A 19,978-nucleotide genomic window follows, 5' to 3' on the forward strand; every position below is an offset into this window, starting at 1 on the left:
CTGGCTGTCTCTATCTGTGTTAAATAAATAAATAAAATCTTTAAAAAAAAAAAAAAAGAAGCAGCAGCCGGGAGGCCAGCAGAAGCAGGGCCAGATACCCCACAGTCCGGCCCAGAGCCCTTCTGCGGCATGGCCGCATGGAGTGAGCACCCGGGGCCCCGGGAGAAAGCAACATCTGTCCAGAGCCATGAGGGGTTCCCTGGCTCGACCCCAGCGGGGGTGGGGCGGGAGGGCTGGACACCCTCTCCCGGCCTTTGGGAAGCCTGCAGCCCTGGTCAGGATCTGCAGGAAAGTAAACTGTGACCCCGCACTAACCGTGCCCGCGGAAGTCAGGCCGTGCAGTGACACTGGGAGCGGTGAGTGGACACACGAGGATGGACACACGAGCGGCAGCTGGCAAGGAAGCTGGAAGCTCCATGCCCACCCCGCTCCGCCGTAGGCACGGACTTGGGCCTCAGGGTCTGTGGTGCTTGGTGGCTGCCCCTGCAGCCCCGTTCCCCCTGCCGTGCACTGCATGAGGGGGACACACAGGTCTCCCTAACTGTGAGCGTGGTGCCCAGAAAGGGCTAAGGGCAGGAGCCAGGTCAGCCCAGGGCCTGGAGATCAGGGAGGGCTTCCTGGAAGAGGTGACACCTCTGGAGGGAGGAGGAGGAAGAGAGAGCCAATCCTCAGAAGGAACCTCACTGGAAAGACGTTATCAAGAGTCATAGTCCCAGGTCCTACGCCCCGTCCCTTGACGGCCCTACCAGCTCTGCCTTGGCACCTCCCGGGGGGGCAGCAGCCCTGCGGGGATCAGGATCTAAGCCAGGGCCAACCCCTCTGCATCCTGTCCCCTCCCCTGAGAGGTAAGGCCCAGCCACAGGTGCCTGGCCAGGGCGGCCCAACTGTGGCCATGACCACCCAGGACTTTCCCAGTGCCCTCGACAGAACAAACCCCAAATGTGGGCCTATGTCTTCCCTTTGGCCAGCTGGGGAACTCGGCTGGCCCTCAACCTGCCCTCTCCCCACCCCAGCAGGGGCCTGCTACGACTCCCCCGAGCTGGAGACTTTCCCCGCCCTGGCCCCAGGCCGCTCCCTCCTCGCTGGCCTCAGGGCAAGACCGGACTCCAGGCCAGCCATGCTGCTGACCACCGGAGGGACTACGGCTTCCCCAAATACACCCACGACTCAGAAGAGGAAGCTGAGGCCACCATCGAGCAGGGGCACGTCCTTCAACCCAGCCAGGCTCCCCAAGCCTGACCCTGCCAGCCTGACCCCCGCACACAGGTGCCCGGGACCCGCTGCGGCCGTGTGGCCTTGCTGAGAGGGGCGCCGGCTCTGCTCCACCATCCACGGGACCGCCAGAACTCCCTGGAAGCCCCGCTCAGCCTCAGCCACAGACCGCCATCGTCCTCACATACCCCAGGTAGGTCAGCTCCAATAAAAGGGTGGCCCCTGGCCAGGCTGGTCGCACCAGCTGCCCGACCTGTGGGTCCCTCCGGAAGGCCTGCATTGGCTCCGGTGTGGGCCAGAGCACCCCAGCCCTCGGAAGTGCCAGCAGGTCTGGTCCCGATTAGCGGACACCCCCCCCCCTCCCCGCCGCAGCCCCGCAGCAGGACTCTCGGCACAGGGCCGTGGGAGCCCCGCAGTGGTAGGCGGAGGCGTCCGGAAACCCTGCAGGAGCCCCCCCCCCCCGCCCCGGGGCTGGCACATGGGGCCACAGATGGAATCCAGACACGGTCCCCCAGCCACAGGCCGGGCTCACACAGGGCCTGGCTCTGTCACTTGTCACTCCCTGCCTGTTTTCCAGGGCCCGGCTCTGATTACCCTGGTTTTCCACTCAGCGGGAGGCTGCTAATGGTGGACGGGTGTGAGGGGAAGGAAGTGCGGCCTGCTAAAGCCATTAGCTGACTTGAAAGGCAGCCCAGCCCCACCCAGCCCCCCCAACCCCCCCAGGCCAAGCTGCCCATTGTTCCAGCGCCCTGCCTGGCCTGGGGACCTCAGGCCTATGGGGGAGCCCCGGGGCACCCCCTGCACGGCCTGCACAGAGCAGGCAGGAAGGAAAGGCAGAGCAGGGGGTGGGGGTGCTAACTGACCTGAGCCTGCTCCAGGCTCCCACCATGCTGGCCGGGCACAGGGGGGCTGGAGGCGACAGGAAGCCAGAGCAAACCCCCTTCCCAGCTGTGTCATCAGGAATTCAGATGGCAGCTGTCACAGAGGCCCCAGCCCCACCAAGGCCTCAGGCTTTGGGCATCAAAGCCCCAGGAGGGAACCATGGAGGTCTGCTCTGGTGAGGGGCTGTGGGGGCAGGGGGCGCCACACCAAACCCAATTCCTGCTTCACGAGCCCCCAGGAGGCCCAGCCCAGACACACCTGGGCCCATCCCAGGGCCACAGCCCACCATGGGGCCACCCACCCATTCCCAGCGCTAGCAGCCAGCAGGGGGTGAGGGGCAATACCATCCTTGCAGAGGAGCCAGCTGATACCCCAGGGCTGCAGGGGGCTCCTGGCAGGGCAGGGGCAGGGGGCATCTCTGCAACTTTTGTCTCATGTCACACACAGGAAACAGAGAGAGACCTGCCCTGGGTTACCACACAGAGACCCCATGGGGCTGAGAGCTGCCCAACCCTGAGGCCCTCTGACGGGCCAGGCAGCACTAGGCTGGGCCAGGGAGGGCAGGGCAGGGAACGTTCCCTGCTCAGGCAAAAGCGAGCCCACTGAGCAGCATGGGACACTCACGGCACGCTCGGTCACCTGGAAGCCTGCACTTCACACTGGAGGGACCCAAGACCTCCCCAGTCTGCTGGACCGGCTTGGCAAACAGCAAGCTTTAGCCAGGACAGCCTTCCCCAGCCCCCTGGCCCAGTGCTCGGGACTCCAAGGAGGGGGGAAGGCATCTTCCATGGCACCTGATACCCCCGGGGCAGCCTTCACAGAGATAAAAGCGGGGCAGCCCCGCCCTCCTCCCCACTCCAGGACCCGGTGGCCTTCAGCCTTCCCATCACAAGCCAACAGCCCCCAGACCGTAGTACGGGCGGGCGGCTGGAAGGCCGGGAGGGGCAGCCAGCCCTTCTCTCCCAGCCAAGGGAGCCTCCGGGCAGCTCCCAGGGTCCACAGGACCAAGCCCCTGAGGGGTCGTCGGCCCACTTTCAGGAATTTTGACCCCCAAGAGCCCCAGCCGCCACGCTCCTTCTCACCCACCCCCTCTCTGGAGCCCAGCTCCTTCGGAAAGGCAGTGATCACCCCACTGCAAAATATTACTTCTCATTTCCTCTCTACAGTCTAATTAAACAGATATTTTACTTGCATTTGGAAAATGTTTTTCTTAATTTGATTCAATTTAGCATCGCACACCACCTAGCCATCATGTCGCCGGGGTTTTAGGGAGACCCCCCCCCCACTTAAAAATAATGACTTGCCATTTTTCATCTCCTTTCTAGGGTCTCCAAGTTGCTTTAAGTAACCCTTCCATTTTCTCCTGCATTGGAGGCCCAGAGCGCTTCTTCGGGGATGAGCAGCCCCTTCGTCCTGCCAGGGCCGGCTTCTCCCCGCCCAGGGCCAGCCGAGCCCACCCACAGGGCAGGACAGGAGCTGACCAGATCCCCAAGCCGAGGCCAACATGGGGGTAAGGAAGGGGCTCTGCTCCCCAGTCAGGAGAAACCCCCAGACCTCAAAACTGCAAGACAACCTTCCCTGAGCCTGTCACCCTGCCTTTAGAAAGGGGGTCCACGGGGCCTCTAGGAGGACAAACAGGCTCTCCTCGGCACAGAGCGTGGGGTCCTCGCTGGCCATAGCCCCTCTACCTCATCCTCCCTTTCCTCCACACACAAAATGCCCGGGCCCTGACCCCGTGCGGCCACCGCTTCCGGAGCTAACGGCAGGTCCAGGAAGGGACCCTGGCTGCCGGGCCAAGTGCTGCTGTCTCATGGCTCGTGCAGCCTGGTGGACCCGGAGGGGGGTGGCAGGGGTTCAGTTTATGCCAGCCAGCCACACCTGGGCCACCCCAGCCCCTCCCAAACGCCAGGCACCTCACCAAGGGCCCAACGGTCAGCCAGAGGCCCTGCCCACCCACGCCCACTGGGTCTAGCAGGAAGACCTGGAGAGCCCTGAACTTGACCCTTCCCCATCTGCCAGAACCCTGAACACCACTCCAGAACCATCGGTCTGCAGTTCTGAAGGCCCCAGAGCTGACACTGGCTCCCCTCCTCTGCCAGAGGTTGGGGTGGGGAGAGCAGGGGGTGCAGCCCAGCCCACCCAGCACGGACTGGCACCTGTCCCCAAGGCGCCGTGCCAGGCACCAGCCAGCTGGGCAGCTCAGGGCACACACTAGTTCATTGAGACCCCCTCCGTTCAATGGCCGCCCCTGTCCTCCACCCGACGCCACGATGCCACACAAGGGCGGCCGGGACCCTGGCGGCTGAAGGCCACACCAGCAGGATGGCCTCGGCAGCAGGGGGGCAGGGGACAGAGAGGCCACATTCCAGGAGCATAGCCACTGAGAGGAGGCACTTCACACACCTCGGGGGAACCCGGAGCTCAACCAGATAGGGCTTTCAGTCCAACTCTGTGGGTGCGGCTGCAGCCCCCAGGGACCTCATTTTCCTCATCTGAGCAACGGGCACAGCAGATTCTCACCACTAGGGTGGGGTCCACGCTGTACCCTGCAAGCCAGGCCATGGTCAGAGCTCCCTGGTGCCACTCAGGAGGGCTCTGAACCCCAGGGAGGCTGGACGCTGACCTGGGGGGCCCCAAGAGCAAAGGGCAAGTACAGATACGGAATGGAGCCCCCACCCCTCAGCTGGCCCCCCAGGTAACCTACGTTCTCTTGCTAGGAACCTTTGCATGCAAGTGGTCCCTTCAGCGAGGCTGCCGGGAGAGCCCATGGCTGCAGCTGTTGAATCAAAGGACCTCCCAGGACATGCCAGGCCCCAGTCTCTGCTCCAGGGCTGGAGTGTAACTTCCCTCCACCACACCTCCTGACCCTTGACCCCATCCTGGTTTCCCCTCTGCATTCTACCTGGCACCCCGGGACAATCTCCATGTATGCTCCAGCCATCCCTGTCTTGGAGCTCTTAATGTTCCCTCCCCCCAGGGGCCCTCACCCATCTCTGTGGATCTAATTCTAACCGAGATCAAACGCCGCCTCCTCCAGGAAGCCCTCCTAGATGCCCCTCTCCAGAGCCCTCCCAGGTCCACAGCACTTCAGTTCTGCACACAAACACTGGAGGCAGAGCCACCAGGGGGAGCGCCCTTAGGCAGGCCTGCTATTCCCTCCCCCACCGGCAGGGCGGTAGGAGTCAGTGTGTTTTGCTCAGAGGCCTGCAGACAGGTTGCTGGTATCAGCCCTCCCGTCTGCCCAGCTCCCTGCCCCCCTTTCTGAAGCACAGCCCCACAGGCCAGGTACCCTGGGTGTCCACCCTGAGGTTCCTCTTCTCACCAGGCCTCAGGGACGTTCTGAGAGAGAAGGGGTCCCACTCCCCACAGGGCAGCCCATCCCACGGCACAAACCCAGCCAACCCTCCTCGCCAATTACCCAGCGAAGAACTCAGACACAAGGCAGGATGGGTCCCAACATCATCTCGGGATCCAGCACCTGGACACACCACTGCCAGGCACCCCCAGGCCTCCCGCTGGCCCACCGCACGGGCTGGATAAGAGCCGGAGCGCGGGGGACACGGACCCATCTCCACATGCACCCACGCCGCTGGGAACCACATTACTCCCCCACTACCCTGAGCCTGAGCCTAAGACACTCGGATCAGACCACAAAGCCTGGGCAGCAAGGCTGGGGCTCAAAGTGTGGAGGATTCAAGAAGGGACGGGGCCAAGGAGAGGGGACCCCAGGGATGAGATCAGGAGAGCCTGTGGCCACATTACGGGCAACCACCAAGCAAGCCACACTGCAATGGCTGCCAGACAATCCCTTGGGTTTTAGACAGGCCAAGTCTGCGGGGCTGGGCTGTGGCCTTGCACCGTGGCTGTGAAGGGGGGACAGGGACCTTTAGGGATGGGGCGACCCTACAGCCCTGCCCCAAGCAGGGTACGGGGCAGGGCCAGCGACTGGCAGGTTCCACCCAAAAACAGGCAGCGACGTGGGCCAGCATCCATCATACAGGGTCAGAGGTGAACGCAGCGCCACTGGCCCTGGGCCACGCGGGACCATAAATCTGTCGGCCCCAGGTGCCCGGCTGAGCCCACCCACCCCTGCCCCGGTCCAGCCCCCAGAGCCAAAGCCTGGGATGCTGCCAAGGGGACCAAGACCAGACCAGATGAGACCAGGGAGCCCCTCCCACCGAGTGCCAGGAACCATGCACACAGCCCCATGGGGGTCCCCCAGCCATAAAACATGACACCAAAAGTGAAAATGCCCCCCTTTTAACCCAGGGGGAGCGAGGGAGTCAGCCCTCCCTGTCCCTGCACCTCTCCTCTCCACAGAGAGGCAGCAAGGCCCCTCACCACTACGCACGCCCTGGCTCGGCCCCACCTCTGAGTGCAGCCGACCCCCTCAAGCAAACTCCCTCCCATGAGGCACGAGGGATGGGACGACGGCAGGGACCGTGCCCCAGCCAGTTCCCGAAGCTGCTTCTCTGCTTGTGGCTGGTGCTCAGAGGGCGGTGGCTCACAATCCCACCCCCCACCCCCACTGCCCACGCTCACTCCCTGAAACCCCGGACCAGCAGGAGTTAAGACAAGCGCAAGGAGCCCATCCTTCTGTTACTGAACCAAAGGACACCAGGGGACACTGGCTAGACCACTGTCTCTCTAAGAAGGAGGGAGCCAGCCCAGGGTGGGGAGGGGCCAGCTGAGGCCTCACGGAGGCTGGATGGCAAGGCTAGGCCTAACGTGGCCTCCTCCCTCGCCCTGCCCAGGCATGGTCCCCCCGAGTGGCCTGGGAGCCTCCGAGCCCTACAGACTGATCCCTTCCCAGCTGAGTCATCCAGGCCCCTGCCAGCTGGGAGACTGCCCAGCCACCAGCCCCAGGGAGCTCCCGCCCCTCTCACACCTCCCTGGCTGCCTCCAGAGCCTGCCAACACCTGGCTCAGCTGGGGAACACTGCTGAGGCCGAGTTCCCCAGCCTGTAGAGCTCCAAGGCAGACACCATGGCCCTGGCACCGGGGTGGCCCCAAAAACCGGGAGAGCTCCGGCCAGGCTCCAAACAGTGCGGGGAACAGTTCAGGGACTCTCACCACAGGCAGCAGATGTCCCACACCAGCCAGGCTCAGCCCTGTCCTCCCAGGACCACAGGCCAGTTGGGACAGCAGCGCCAGGACCCCGCTGTTGCATGTCAGTGCGATCAGAGCTGGGGCCATGGACACAGAGCACACAGGGAGCCCTCAAGTCTTCCTGGTGGGGGGGTGACAGATGAACGCTGAGCTGGCAGAACTACCCCCCCTCCCGAAACTGGACTACAGACAAGCAGGAGGGTCCCCAGGACACCAGCCTCAGGAGCCTAGTTAGGTGACCCCGAGGCGCGCACTGGGCGGGAGCCCATGCCCCTTCCCGGGAGCCTTCAGACTCGCTATCCAGTTGGTCGAAGTGTGAGCAAACGTCTGGGGGCTGCACCAGAGGTCAGGGACCATCTGGAGCTCACAGGGGGTTCAGACGATGAGACCCCTGCCAGGGTGAGCAAGAGATTTGCAAGAGCTAAATGAGAATTGATCCCTTTCCCCCATCAGGGGCACTAATCAATTCGGCACCAGTACTGACACGGCGAATGTCACGGGGTCCCTGGAGGAGGACCACCTCTGCATGACGCATCTCACTGGTGGCTGGAATGGGTCCCCAAGCAGGATCCAGGCCACCACTGCCACAAAGAGGGTAAGGATCGCCATCCCCCATGGGGGCTGTCACCCAGGGTAGGGGAGGGGAGAGCAGGAATCCAGCCCCAAAGGTGTGGGGGTGAACACGGAAGGGCGTGGGAGGAAAAGCCCAGTCACTTAGTCATTCAACAAATGTCTCCGGGTTACCTGGACCCCATGCCTGCCCTGACAGAGCTCCCGCCCTTGGGGCAGCCCAGAGGCACGGAAACCACACAGTGGTCAAGGGGTGTGGAAGGGGCTGCGAAAGGACACTGTCAGGTGGCAGCAGCAGTGGCCTCCCAGAGATGGGGGGAGGGCAAGCACGCAGGAGGGGAGGGGGAGGCTCAATGACCATGGAGGAGCAGCCAGAGCCGTGAACTCAGAGTGAAGCCAGTCAGCGCGTCTGAGTGTCCCCGCCATGGTCAGCCACACGGGCAGCAGCACTGGGGGCGCTGGCAACTGGGGCTGTGGTTATGCCCACTCAGCATGGGCAGGACGAGGGCTGGGGGTCTACAAAAGGAGCACTGTGACAGACCACCACGGATGGAGGGGGAGGAAGGGGCCTTCAGGCAGAGGTGACCCCATGTGCAGGGGTGCGGCTCCCGATGAGCCTGGATCTGACAGGACCAGGACAGGACAGCAGGGCTGGGACTGGCCAGACACCCCTCCTAACGGGTCCATGGTTCAGCAAGTCCCCTCTGGGTGCCCTGAGGGTGGAAGCTGGGGGTGGGCGGGCATCGGGGACCAGATTGAAGGGGAGGCTGAAAGGGGTCTGCAGGAACCTGGTGACCAGCTCACCGTGGCGGGTAAGGACACAGAACAGGTAAGGCCAGGGCCTCAGGCTTGGGGGAATAAGAAGGACAGAGGGGCCGGTGCCAAACTGGGGGGCACTCAGGTGGCAGAAGAGGAAGGCCTGGAGTTGGTCCCTTTGAGGGAGGTGTTGCGAGCCCCCAGCTGACTTCTCAGAGGCAGGGTCCCCTGGGAGGGGCACAGGGAGCTCAGAGGAGAGAACTGGCAGGGTGGCCTGGGGACGCTGGGGGTCTGGGGAGGAGACAGGTGTCTGTAGCAGGGCCCACAGGGGGCAGGGCCCTGGGAGGCTGCGGGACAGTCCAGAGGCCATGGCTCTCAGCCATGGAAGGCTCCTGAAGGGGTCACCCTGACACAAGGCCTGGGAAACCTAGTGAGAGCAGAGTGGAGGTACACTGGGCGACGGCCAGCAGCAGTGAGGGCTGCCCGACCTGAAGGCCCCCATCCGGGTATCTCCTCCACACCCAGGCCCACTGCCCTTCCTGGTTCAGGTGGGACAGCCAGCCTCCCAGGCTACGACCTGGGCAGGCAGAGCGTGTTCCATCCCTGTGCCCCCCCAGTGGCATCAGGGCACAGGGCTATCCACTCCACATAGATGACATCCCTCAATGGGAACCATGGTCACCCTCACTTCCCCAGTGGGGAAGCTGAGGCAGGCATAGATTGAAGAGAGGACACAGCAGCAAGGGAGAGGCAGGCCCCCTGAAGGCTGGGCAGGGCTCCAACTGCCCCCACTCAACCCCCATGGGCACCAAGACGCAGGCACGGAATGACCCTCGAGCCCACATCCTAGCAAAGCAGCAAGGACTCAGGTGCTCGAGCCTCCATGTGCTGGCACCGCTCTACCTGCCTGTGAAATGGGTACAAAGATGGTCCCACATCTCAACAAAACTGCCCAAGGTCCCAGAGCATGGAGCTATCTGCCAATAAGGAGTGTGGACAAGGAGCCAGCTGGGCGGAGAGTCATCACAGGATGGGGTGACCTTGGCCTGGCTCACGTCCACTGTCCCTCCACCCTCGCAAGCCTCCCTCTACACCTGAGATCAAGCAGGGACCCCCAGATGAGGGCCTCCAATAGCCAGGCTGTGGTCCAGCTCCAACCCCACCCCAGCCACAGGAGCCCGGCAAGCCCCCCCATCCCTAGTCTGAAGTGCTGTCCTTATGAAGTTCATCTCTGCATGATGAAAAACATGAAAGGGCCCCCTACGGAAAATCCTGGAACACCAACTCCATGCTCCAGTGCCTTGCTGGCCTCAGCACAGAGCTCAGGGCTCCTGGACATGGGCCCAATTCAGAGGTGCACCGTGCTCACCCGAAGCCAGTCACACACGCGTCCCCCCAGGGACCTTCCTAACCCAAAGCAGAGGCGGGTCCATGTACGTGTCCTAGACCCACCTCCACAGCCCTCCCCAAAGGAAGTTCTGGGGCAGACGGGAGAGGTGGCAGGCTGAGATTCAGCCAGGATGCCGGGGAGAGCCTGGGTTGCCCAGGACAAGGACACCTACCAAGGTCCCAGGGTCTCAGGCCCAAACACCCATGTCCCCTGGTTTGGGTGGCTCAGCCCGAGGGCCTGGAGCCCCCCAAGACCTGCTTCCATCCTCACTGGAAAAACAATGGATAGTGAGGCTTTCCCTCCCCCGGGGCACATACCCTACAGGTTGGATCCCACTCCCAGAAGGGCCTCAGGAGGCTACACCCATCTGACAAAGGAGGAAACATGGAGGGGGAGGGGCCGCAGACCAGGAACAAAGCACGGGACCCTGGTCTGCTGGGTGAGCATGCTGTTGGGTAGCAGGGATGGCCAGGAGAGGGGGTGAGCCCCCACCTGGCACTGAGGGGTACTGCCAAATTCAAAACAGGCTCGGGCAGGGGGTTGGTGAGCACTCTGGGTGGTCAGGAGGCTTCCCTGATCAGCATGGGCAGGAGGAGACCACTGAGCCACACCCTTGCCCCCATGAGGGGCTCTCACCAGGATCCCTCACCCACCTGCAACCAGCAGGCCACATGCCCAGCGCTGCTGGGCAAAACCCAGCTCAGTCACTGAAGCCCCTCCTCTCTCGGGTCTGTTTCCCCTAATGGGGTAATAAGATAGCCCGATAGCTCTGACAGGGCCCCAGGAAGTCTGTCCCAAATCACCCTCTCATGGGACCCCGAAGGTCCTCTCTTGTCTTTTCAACCAGATTCAGGCCATCCAGGGTCACAGAGCTTGGAAAGGCTGCATCCAGCTCTGAGCAGCAGAGCGGGAGGGTCCAGCCCCACCCCAGGGCAAGTCACAGGTCCCCTCTCCTGGCCGCAGAAACCAGACTCACCTCCCTTCCCTGCCCTGCCCGAGACAGGAACACCATGGGACCCCCGGGAACCCAGGCTCTTGCCTCCATCCCGGCCTGCTAAGCCTCCTTAGAGAACTATATTTAGATTCAATGGGGATTATTCGGACTTCCCAAGAACGCTTTCAAAAAGACTGAAGGTCTGGCGGGAAGGGCTTCCTCTGGAGACCCCCACCTTCCCAGGCTTTGCAAACTTCCAGGGCTCATTGTTCCTCGAACAATGGTCCCAGCTCCTTCCAAGACCAGGGCAAGCCCATTGGCTGGAGAATCTGGCAGAGCCCCTCTGCGGGCAAACACCTAGGCTGCAGGCGCCCAGCCGCTCCATTCCCAAATGGGTGGCCAGTGCCTAAGGTGGCAAAGCCCCGGGCTGTGTCCCAGACACAATTCTCATTCATGACCCAGGGAGGGGGCAGGCGGGGCCCCCCTCACAGCGGCAGGCTCACCCTCTTGGTCCTCCAAGCCCTCCAGCCCCAGGTGTGCAATTTCCAGACACCTGGCGGGGGGCCCAGGTGCCCCAAGGGCGACAACGCACCAAGTAACCTCTTGCTGCTGGCAGGGCAGGAGCTGTCCCGCCCTGGGTGGAGTCCGTGCCACCTCCCTCTCTCCCTTCCCCCTCCAAAACACAGACTGGTTCCAGCTGCGGGACATCTGTGGCTCCCGGGAGAAACGCCTGCCCAGCCCCCCACCGATCCCACCGCAGAGCCTCTTAGGATGAGCTGCTCCAACTCACACACAGCACGTTACAGAAGGGGAAACCGAGGCCCAGAAAGGTGAAGGAACTAGTCAAAAAAAGATCGGTGGAACCTCACTTCTCTCCGGGACCCAAGGTCTCCCAAATGGCAGCACGGGAGAAGCCGGTATGAGGAAGGCTCACTTACCCGGAGGGGTGTCCCGGGCCCGGTAACCAGCTTCCACGCCTGTCGCTTGAGCTCGGCGAGCTTCGTGTGGCAGTGGCGGCACCAGCCGCCTCCGCCCGCCGAGTGGCCCTGCTCCGCGCCCGCACCGGCGCCCTCGGGCGCAGGACGGCTGCAGCATGGGTCCTGCTCGGGCCCGTTGGGCAGCCTCTTGCGGGGGGACACCTCCAGCAGCTGCAGCGGCTCACGGGCCGGGCCGCCCTCGGCCACCTGCGGGGGGGTGGGGGCAGAAGGGGACATGAGCCTGGGCCCCTGAGCAGTGCCACCCTGGGACCCAGCGCCAGTGACTCCAGAACTCAGAACGTCCCGGCCGCAGAGTGAGGCGCTCGACAAAGTTAGGAACGCAGGGCGCGAACCTGCCGCCCAACCCTCTCCAAGCCTGCAAGGTTGGGATCGGCCCCCCCCCCCAAAGCAGGACGCCCGGCGCCCCCCGCGCTCCGCTCCAGGCGCGGCCCCCAGGGGGCGCAGCGCACCCCGCGAGCATCCTCGGCGTCCCGGACTCTGTCTCGGGGCGCCCGCCCGGGCCAAGCCGCCGCCTCCCTCTCGGAGCCCGGCCGCGCGTACCGCGGGTGGTGCGGTGCACAGCGGGGAGCCGCGGCCGCCCATGGCCTGGGCGCGGGAAGGGCCGGGCGGGCGCTTCGAGCCGGGAGGGCTCTCCGGGGTCGCCGCAGCTACGTGATCCGGCCCAGGGGAGTCCCCATGGTCCGGCCGGCCGTTCCGAAGTTGGCGGCGCGGGCGAGTGGAGGAGAGCGCGCGGCGGCTACGGCTGCGGCGGGCGTGCGAGGGAGGCGAGGGCGGGGCGGGGGCGGGGCTCGGGGGCGGGGCCGGGGCCGGGTTGCTGGGCTCCAGGAAGGCCGTCCTGCCCCGCCCGGGCCCTCAGCTCGGCGACGCGTGGGGGAGGGGACCCTCCTCGACGCACGGCCCCTCCCACTGCAAGGACCCCAACCTGTTAGGCGAGTCCCAGCCCGAGGGAGGGGCGCTGGGGGCCTCCGTGAGATACCCGGTACAGTTGCGCGCATGCGCCTTCCTGCTCCTCTCCCGGGACAGTGGGGTCCGCGCGTCTCCTGGGAGGCGCCAACCCACTCCTCACTTCACAGGCGAGGAAACTGAGGAGGCAGAGGGGAAGGTCTTGCCCAAGGTCACACAGCTAGGCAGGAGGAGGAAGGGGCTGAACCTCGACCCAGACTCCCCCTCGCTTTTTCCTGCAAATCCAGCGCACTCCGCGGGTCGCTGGCCACCCTTTGGGTCTAACAATCGCACGTAGGTGAGCGTCGCCGCGGTGTGCGCCTCGGAACGTGCAGTGGCTGCGCCAGTGTGTTTCTCGGCGAGTCAGCAAGCGGCACGCGTGTCTTTGCAGCCTCGCGTGTGCAGGAAGGTGGGTGTGCTCGCTCTGCGTCGGGGAAGCGGGAGGAGGTGGCGCGGCTGGCCCCGGGGATGTGCACGGGACCTGTTGTCAGCCGGCCTGGCAGATGGGAACTTAGCTCCGGAATTAATTGCCTGTTTGTCTCCGGCTGAGAGGTCGCCCCCCGTCTCGGCGACCGGTTGCTCCCGCTCCAGCCGGGCCCTAAGAGTCACCGCCATCTGAGGCGCAGGCCGCTCCGGGTCCAGGCTCCCGGTCAGCCCGAAATCCCGGGTCGGGCTCGGAGGGCGCGGCCGCGGGCTTCCCGTGGCGCGAGCGCCCCCTGCTGGCCACCGCGCTCTCTCTGCCCTGAGGCTCGAGAGAGACCTGGCTGCACGAGACCCCAGAAAGAAGACGCATCCCGGTACCAGGAGGAGCCCAGCCAGAGAAGGGGACTGCTGGCGGGCCGTGGTCCAGTCGGATACCCCGGCCCGCGGCTCCCCGCGCACACAAACTGTCACACAGATTCGGACTGCTCCTCGCCTCCCCTGCACCTTTCAAAGCGACCCCTTCTTCATTACATTTTGACCATCACCCTTTTACTTGGAAGGTCCTCCCTGCCCACGCACGCACTACCCCAAAATGAATAGTGGATCGTAACACCTCCCCGCCCGGCTTTCCGAGTCATTTCTGATCTGCCACGTGGTGGGGTGGGTGGAATAAAGTGGGCAGGGGCTCCCCACTATCTCTCGGCAATCCCACAGCCTCCGGCCCCTTTCCACCGGAGCCGGGGGCCGGAAGCTCTTGTCCCTCCTATCTCATCTCAGCCCCCCGAAGGAAAACAGGCGTCAGCCCCCATCTGGATCTGGATACCGCGGGCCAGTCCCCGCGCCGCATCGCCTGCAAACAGCACCGTTCCCCGCCCCTCAACTAGTCTGGGACACACACGCGCGCGGGCCCGAGAAGTGCGGCTCCGTGCCACGCACACACTGCCCACAGTCGCCCGCAGAAATCCACGGTTGCCGAGCCTCCGGGTCCCACGCTCGGGGCCGGCCACGCCCGCAACTTCAGTGGGTCCGCACCGCTGCGGCGCTCCAGGAAGCACACACGCGCACACCCCACACCCGGGATCCCGGAGACGGCCGGCATACAGCCCGGCAGAACCTGCAGGTGCACGCAGGACCTGGAGTCACCTAGGGGACTCCGGATCTGCCGCGAGATCCCCGACCCCCAGCCAGGCGCGCCGTGGGACCTGGAGTCCCCGCGCTGCTCTCTCCGCGCCCTCCGACTGCCTCGGCTCCGGACACAGCCTCAGGAGAGGGAGATGGGGGCAGCACTAACGGGGAAAGTGCGGCAGCGGGTCCCTGGCCCGGCCTGCGGGACGCTGCTCAGGTCTGCTGCCTCCTTCCCGGCGCCGCATCCTCCGCGGAGGGGGACTCGCCGCAAAGTCGCGGGACAGCGCCTCTGCCGCCCGCGGGTCCAGCCGCTCGGCCCTCACCTTGGCTCGCCGCCGCAGGAGGTGGCTGGTGAAGCCCAGAATGATCTCGGAGTCCAGACAGAGCGCCCCCATCTCCAGCAGGCTGGGCGCCTTGCGGGGCGCGCCGCGGGGCGGCTCGGGCGGCCCCGGCAGCGCCATGTAGGAGCGGAGCGCGGGGAGCGGCCAGGAGCTCCTCCCGCCGCCGCCGCCGCCGTCGCCGCCTCCCGGCTCGCGCGCTCACTGGCCGCGCGCCCGCCGCCGCCCGCCAGGCCCCCAGTCCTCCGCGGTCCGCGCCCGCGGCCCCTCCGCTCGCGCCGCGCGCCCCCGCGCTCCGGCCCCGCCCGCCCGCGCCGACAGCGCCCCCTCCGCACGGCCCACGAGCCAGACACCCCGGCGTGCGGACCGGAGGAGGAGGGGCGCGGGGAACCGAAGGCCCGCTTGCTGTGAGGCGGAGGATGGGGTTGGGGGGGCTGGCTTGGGTACGCACTCCCTACCTCGAGGGTCCCTGCCAGATGCCCTGGCCCGGGAGCTCAGGACAGAGCGGGGCTGCGGCGCTGAGCAGGACTTCCGGAAACCTCTGTAGACAGGGAACAGATCTCAGCCTTTCCCCTCTCGAACCCGTCCCAGGGAGTCCCAGTCCCTGGAGACGCGTAGGGAGCCCAGTGGCTTTGTGCTCCCCACTCTGCCCATGCTCCGGAACGCCTCTGTCTAGGGCGGATGCACGGAAACCCCCATCCCACGCACCAGCCTCGGCCTGTGGACAGAACCCCAATAACGGCGCCTCCAACAGCGTCTCTGCCCCTGACCAGATCTCTCCAGCCGCTATGGTAACTCACCGCGAGCTGAAGGATTCCTGCTAGTCGCCTGGCCAGGCCAAATTACGGTCGGAGCTCGGGATGGATCAGGGGTAGGTCTGCCCAGATAACAACTCGGAGCCAGATCCGTGGCTCCTACAGTGTGCACCCCCCCCGGGGGGGGGCGTAGAATGGGTCGGCGGGACACCTGCCTGGGGAGAGTTGAGCAGAGAGACAAGGTTGCCTAAATAACCTGGGCCCCTGGGAAAGGTCTTTGAGAGTTAAGGGGAGGTGTCAGTGAACAGTGCTAGCAGGATGGGTCTTGAACAGGACCTAGAAGGTAAGCTCTGAGGGGGAGAAGACTGGAGAGCAATGTGGGGCTGGAGGTCAGAGTGCTGGCCCTTCCATAAGCCCTGCTGTGCAGATGGCAGTACACACAGCTTGGCTAGGGTGCTACCCCTGGGCCAGCCAGGCCATCCCCTCTGCCCCATGGGAAGACCATGGAATCTTCCCACCCAACTCCCCCGTGGGCCAGGAGACCCTCCTGCTCCCCGGGTGCCTCCCCTGACTCCCACAGATGGCAGCTGAAGGATATTGTTTCCACCTGAATGCACCCAGCAGACACATAGTTGTGGGCTGCAGGGCCAGCGGCCCCAGCACCCTGCCCCCACCCAGGCTTCAGGTCAGTAGAGAAACCCCGGAAAGAGCTGCCCCCTCTCTGCCCCCATGGCCACCCCTGGCCTGGGGCAGAGATCAGGACAAGTTGTAAGGGGGGACCCATCTCCAGCCCCCTCCTCTGGGCTTCTACAGTGTGGATTTAGGGGGAGCTGGGCTCCAGCAGGCAGACCTGGGGACCTCCCACCTTCTCCCCTCCCCCACAGGCAGGCACTGGGGAGAACTGTCCTGCCCCCCCTTCCAAGACCCCGAGCCTGGGGTGGGGTGGGGGGTCCCCTGCAGTGGACCCTACTCTTCTGGGAGATGCTGCCCGCCATCTCAGCGGATTGATTAAAGTCACCGTGGAGATTTTTTTTTTAACGTTTAATTTACCAAGCACGCGGCGCCGGTCAGAGCTGTCCCCAGGGAAATCTAGGCCAAGGGAGCAAAACAGAAAACCTCCTGCAATTGAGCGGAGTTCTGACGGGATTAATTGCTGGACTCAGCTTCCAATCAGACCCCACGTGGCAATATTTCAGGGAGGCAGGAGGACACTGGGCTGGAATGGTCAGACTCCGGCATCAGCCCTGAGCCTAGCATACCACCATCTCCCCAGGATTGCCGGGTTAGTGGGAGCCCTCCTGCCCCCACCTTACACACAAACTCGTTCCACCTGGGCCCAATGCCCTGTGGTGGCCTCCAGCTCAACCCCACGGCAGCATTTAAAAGAAGGGGCCAGTCCTCTCAGCCAGCAGTGGGAGGGCTGGTCAGGCCCCCTGGCACCCTGATGCATCCCACGGTGCCCTCGGGAGAACCAGCAGTGGAGGAAAACTGGATTCGAATTCTAACACCTGACCCTCCGTGACAGTGCACACAGGTCAAAACCCGGAGCTCTTGGAAAGAAGCCCCAGACACAGTGTAGGGCATGGTCAGGTTTGTCTTTCTAGAGAGTTCTGCCCATAAAGGCTTGGACCCCTCATGGGAGAGACACAGGAGACAGGGAAGAGTCATTGCCTCCGGCAAGAGGAGAGGGTGGAGTCAGGCAGAGGCTTACACCTCCACTTTATATCCCTTTGGTGGTTTTAACTCCTGTGGGTTGTAACCCTGGCTGCTAGTGTCTAACAAAGAGATAAGGAAGTGTCAAAGGGCCTTAGGTCAAATGATCTGAGGCACATGCAGTAAGACCACCTGGGCCTGGGACAGACCCTCATGCCCTCCGAGAGTGGGGAGAGAAGTAACCTTCCCCTCCTCTCAAAGGGGCCTCCCACGGTTCTGCAGGCCTGGTCAGCTCACCAGGCTCCCCCGGCACCCCTGCTGAGGCTGGGCTGGTGTCTGCGGTGTGGGAAGGATGCCTTGGGAGAGCAGCCAGGGATGAGCGCCTGGCCATGTCCACGAGGGAAACCCCTCAGCTCTGCGGGCAGCTTCGGTTTGGGAGAAGACGGCCGCTTGGCCCCAGCCCTCCTTCAGGGGTGCCTGCGTGCTTGTGGGAAGGCAGTCTGCTCTCCTGGGCAAGCAAACACTAGTGTCAGCTGGGGACCACACTCCATGTTACCCCCTTGACCATATTCTTGTGATCCCCATTTGGAAGTGAGGAAATAGACAGAGTGGCAAAGAGACCTGCCAGAATTCGTCGCAGGCAGTGCCCCCATGATCAAGAACCCCCCATGTCCTGCTGCCTCTTCACCCCCCAGGGCCTGGCCTCAGTGGCTTCAGGAGTGCTGCTGTGGTGGCCCAGGGTGGACGGGGCCCTCACCTGGTTGCTCCCAGCCTGGGGGCAGAAGCAGGAGCCCAAGGAGGTCCTCCGCACAGTACGCTGTGGGATCAGGGTCTGTCAAGTAGAGAGGGATGCCGGCAGTCGGGCAGGCTCCCTATAGAACGGAGACCCTCACTGTGCCAGCCCCACTGCCCCTCCTGCTGTGTGCCCACCCTGCCTGGCACCCCACGGCCAGGAGGGGCCCCCCAGGCCCAGAACACTCAGCCCAAGGCGGGCGCTGTGGCTTCAGCACCTCGGCCAGCGCCGGCAGAGGGGCGGAGCTGCTCCAGGGCCCGCCCCCCCCCTTTCCTCTACTCTGTGGGGTTGGGCTCCAGGAAGCGGGAGCGGCAAGAGAGAGTGGGGAGGTGGGGGTTCTCCATCATTCATTTGCTCATTCCTTCACTCAGTCCAATCAACCTAGAGTCAGCCTTGACTCCCACTTGCTCACTCTGCCCTCATCCTATCCACCAGGACTGTCCCTGCTACCCTGGCAGCACCTGCAGAGTCAAAAACCACTTTCCACAGCCTGTGCTGCCGTGGCCCCATCTCTGCCCACATCGTATTCACTGCAGCGGCGCCACCACCGCCGCCTGCCCCTTCAGTCGGCTCGCCACACAGCAGCCAGGGGAGCCTTTAAGAAGGTGGGTGAGACCACAGCGCCTCTCTGCTCAAAACCCTTGCTTCCCATCTCTTTCCCGGTGAGCCACGGTGAGCCACGGAGAGCCACGGTGAGCTACAGTGAGCCCTGGTGCCCCACAAGGCCTCACTGACCTCCTTGCTCTGCTCCAGCCCCACAGGCTTCCTCGCTTTTATAAACTCGGGGCCCACTGACATGGGGGTGACTGCAGGGGTGCTGCTCCCCACATATCCACAGGGCTCTCTCTCCCTCTTCAGGAGTCTTCTGGTAGGTCCCTCAGCAAAGCCTTCCCTGCCCCCCACACCTGCAACTCCAGCCTCCCAAAATTTCCCAGACCTGGAGTGCTTTTCATTTTCCTCCTTAGCTCCTATCGTGAACTACTATAAATGTTTCCTATTTGTCTTGTTCATTGTTCATCATCCCCATCAGAATATCAGCCGTCTCCCGCGTCCCTGGCACAAAGTAGAAGAAATAAAGGCATGAGTGAATCCTGGGCATGGTGTTTGTTGCCAATTCCTGTGTGAATTCCCACTGCAGAGAGGCTCCTGTCTCTCCATCCCTCACCTTGGCCCAGCCTTCCTGGCCACCAGGTGGGATCTCTGCTCTGGCCTCCTCGCTGCCGCAAACTGACTCCTCCCCCAACCCCACCCAGAGCAAGGCTGCAGCGCCAGCGCCGGCCCCTGAGATGACTTGACCAGGCCCATCCTGCCCCCCACCCCAGGTCAGCCAGGTTGATGACCCTGATGACACTTTCAGGCCCAGATGGAAGCATTCCCATAGCAGCACCAAATGGCCCCCAAACCCCGCAGCCAGTGCTCACTGTGACAACTGGCCCTCCCGCCCAGTGTGCCAGGCTCCCCCAGCCCTGGTACTTCCCTGCACGTGCCACATGCTTGTGCCAGCCCTCCCCAGAGCAGGAATTAGATTCATGTCTGGGCGCCCGGAACCCTGCTCAGGCCAAGCAGTGACAGGTAGCAGAAGCAGACCCCCGCCTCCCTGACATGGGGTCACAGAAGAGGCAGGACCCTGGGGAGACAGTCAGTCACACAGCCGCCTCTAGAACGGGGCACTGCCAAGTCCAGCCAGCAGATGGCGCATCTTGGCCACAGTCTCTGGTGGAAGGAAAAGTAAGAAATCACCTGTTTTAAAAGTTCAAAACAGCACCAGGAACCAACAGAAGATACTTTTGCAGATAGGGATACTGAGGCCTGAGGGAGGGAGGGGCTGGCCCTAGAATCCTGAAGGTGAGGGATGCACCAAGAGACCCTGTGGCCTCACCAGCATCCCCTCCAGGGGCCTCCTGTGTTCCTCTGACCCCACGCCGCAGGCCTCAGTGCACCTGTCCCACACTGCTGATGTCCCTCTCCCCTGCTGTTCTTGCTCCCTCTGCCTCCGGGGATGGGCAGTGACTGGGGCAAAGGGACACGTGGGGGGCGGAAGTCCTGGAAAACGCCAGGAACCCCTCAGCACAACCTGCCACTGTGCCAGAATGGGCCTC

General features: G+C 64.0%; 1 protein-coding gene across 1 annotated transcript in view; it reads right to left on the reverse strand.

Moving 5' to 3' along the window:
• Positions 1–12,575, reverse strand: part of KIF26A (kinesin family member 26A) — a 41,682-nt gene extending 29,107 nt beyond the window's left edge. The window contains exons 1-2 of the mRNA XM_026515180.4: positions 12,391–12,575; positions 11,791–12,036 (exon numbers count right to left, since the gene is read on the reverse strand). Coding sequence (XP_026370965.2) covers positions 11,791–12,036; positions 12,391–12,432 — 288 coding nt within the window. The 5' untranslated portion in view covers positions 12,433–12,575. The remainder of the gene's footprint in view (positions 1–11,790; positions 12,037–12,390) is intronic.
• Positions 12,576–19,978: the final 7,403 nt, after the last annotated feature.

Source organism: Ursus arctos, unplaced genomic scaffold (assembly GCF_023065955.2).
Source record: "Ursus arctos isolate Adak ecotype North America unplaced genomic scaffold, UrsArc2.0 scaffold_25, whole genome shotgun sequence".
Lineage (NCBI taxonomy): Eukaryota > Metazoa > Chordata > Mammalia > Carnivora > Ursidae > Ursus > Ursus arctos.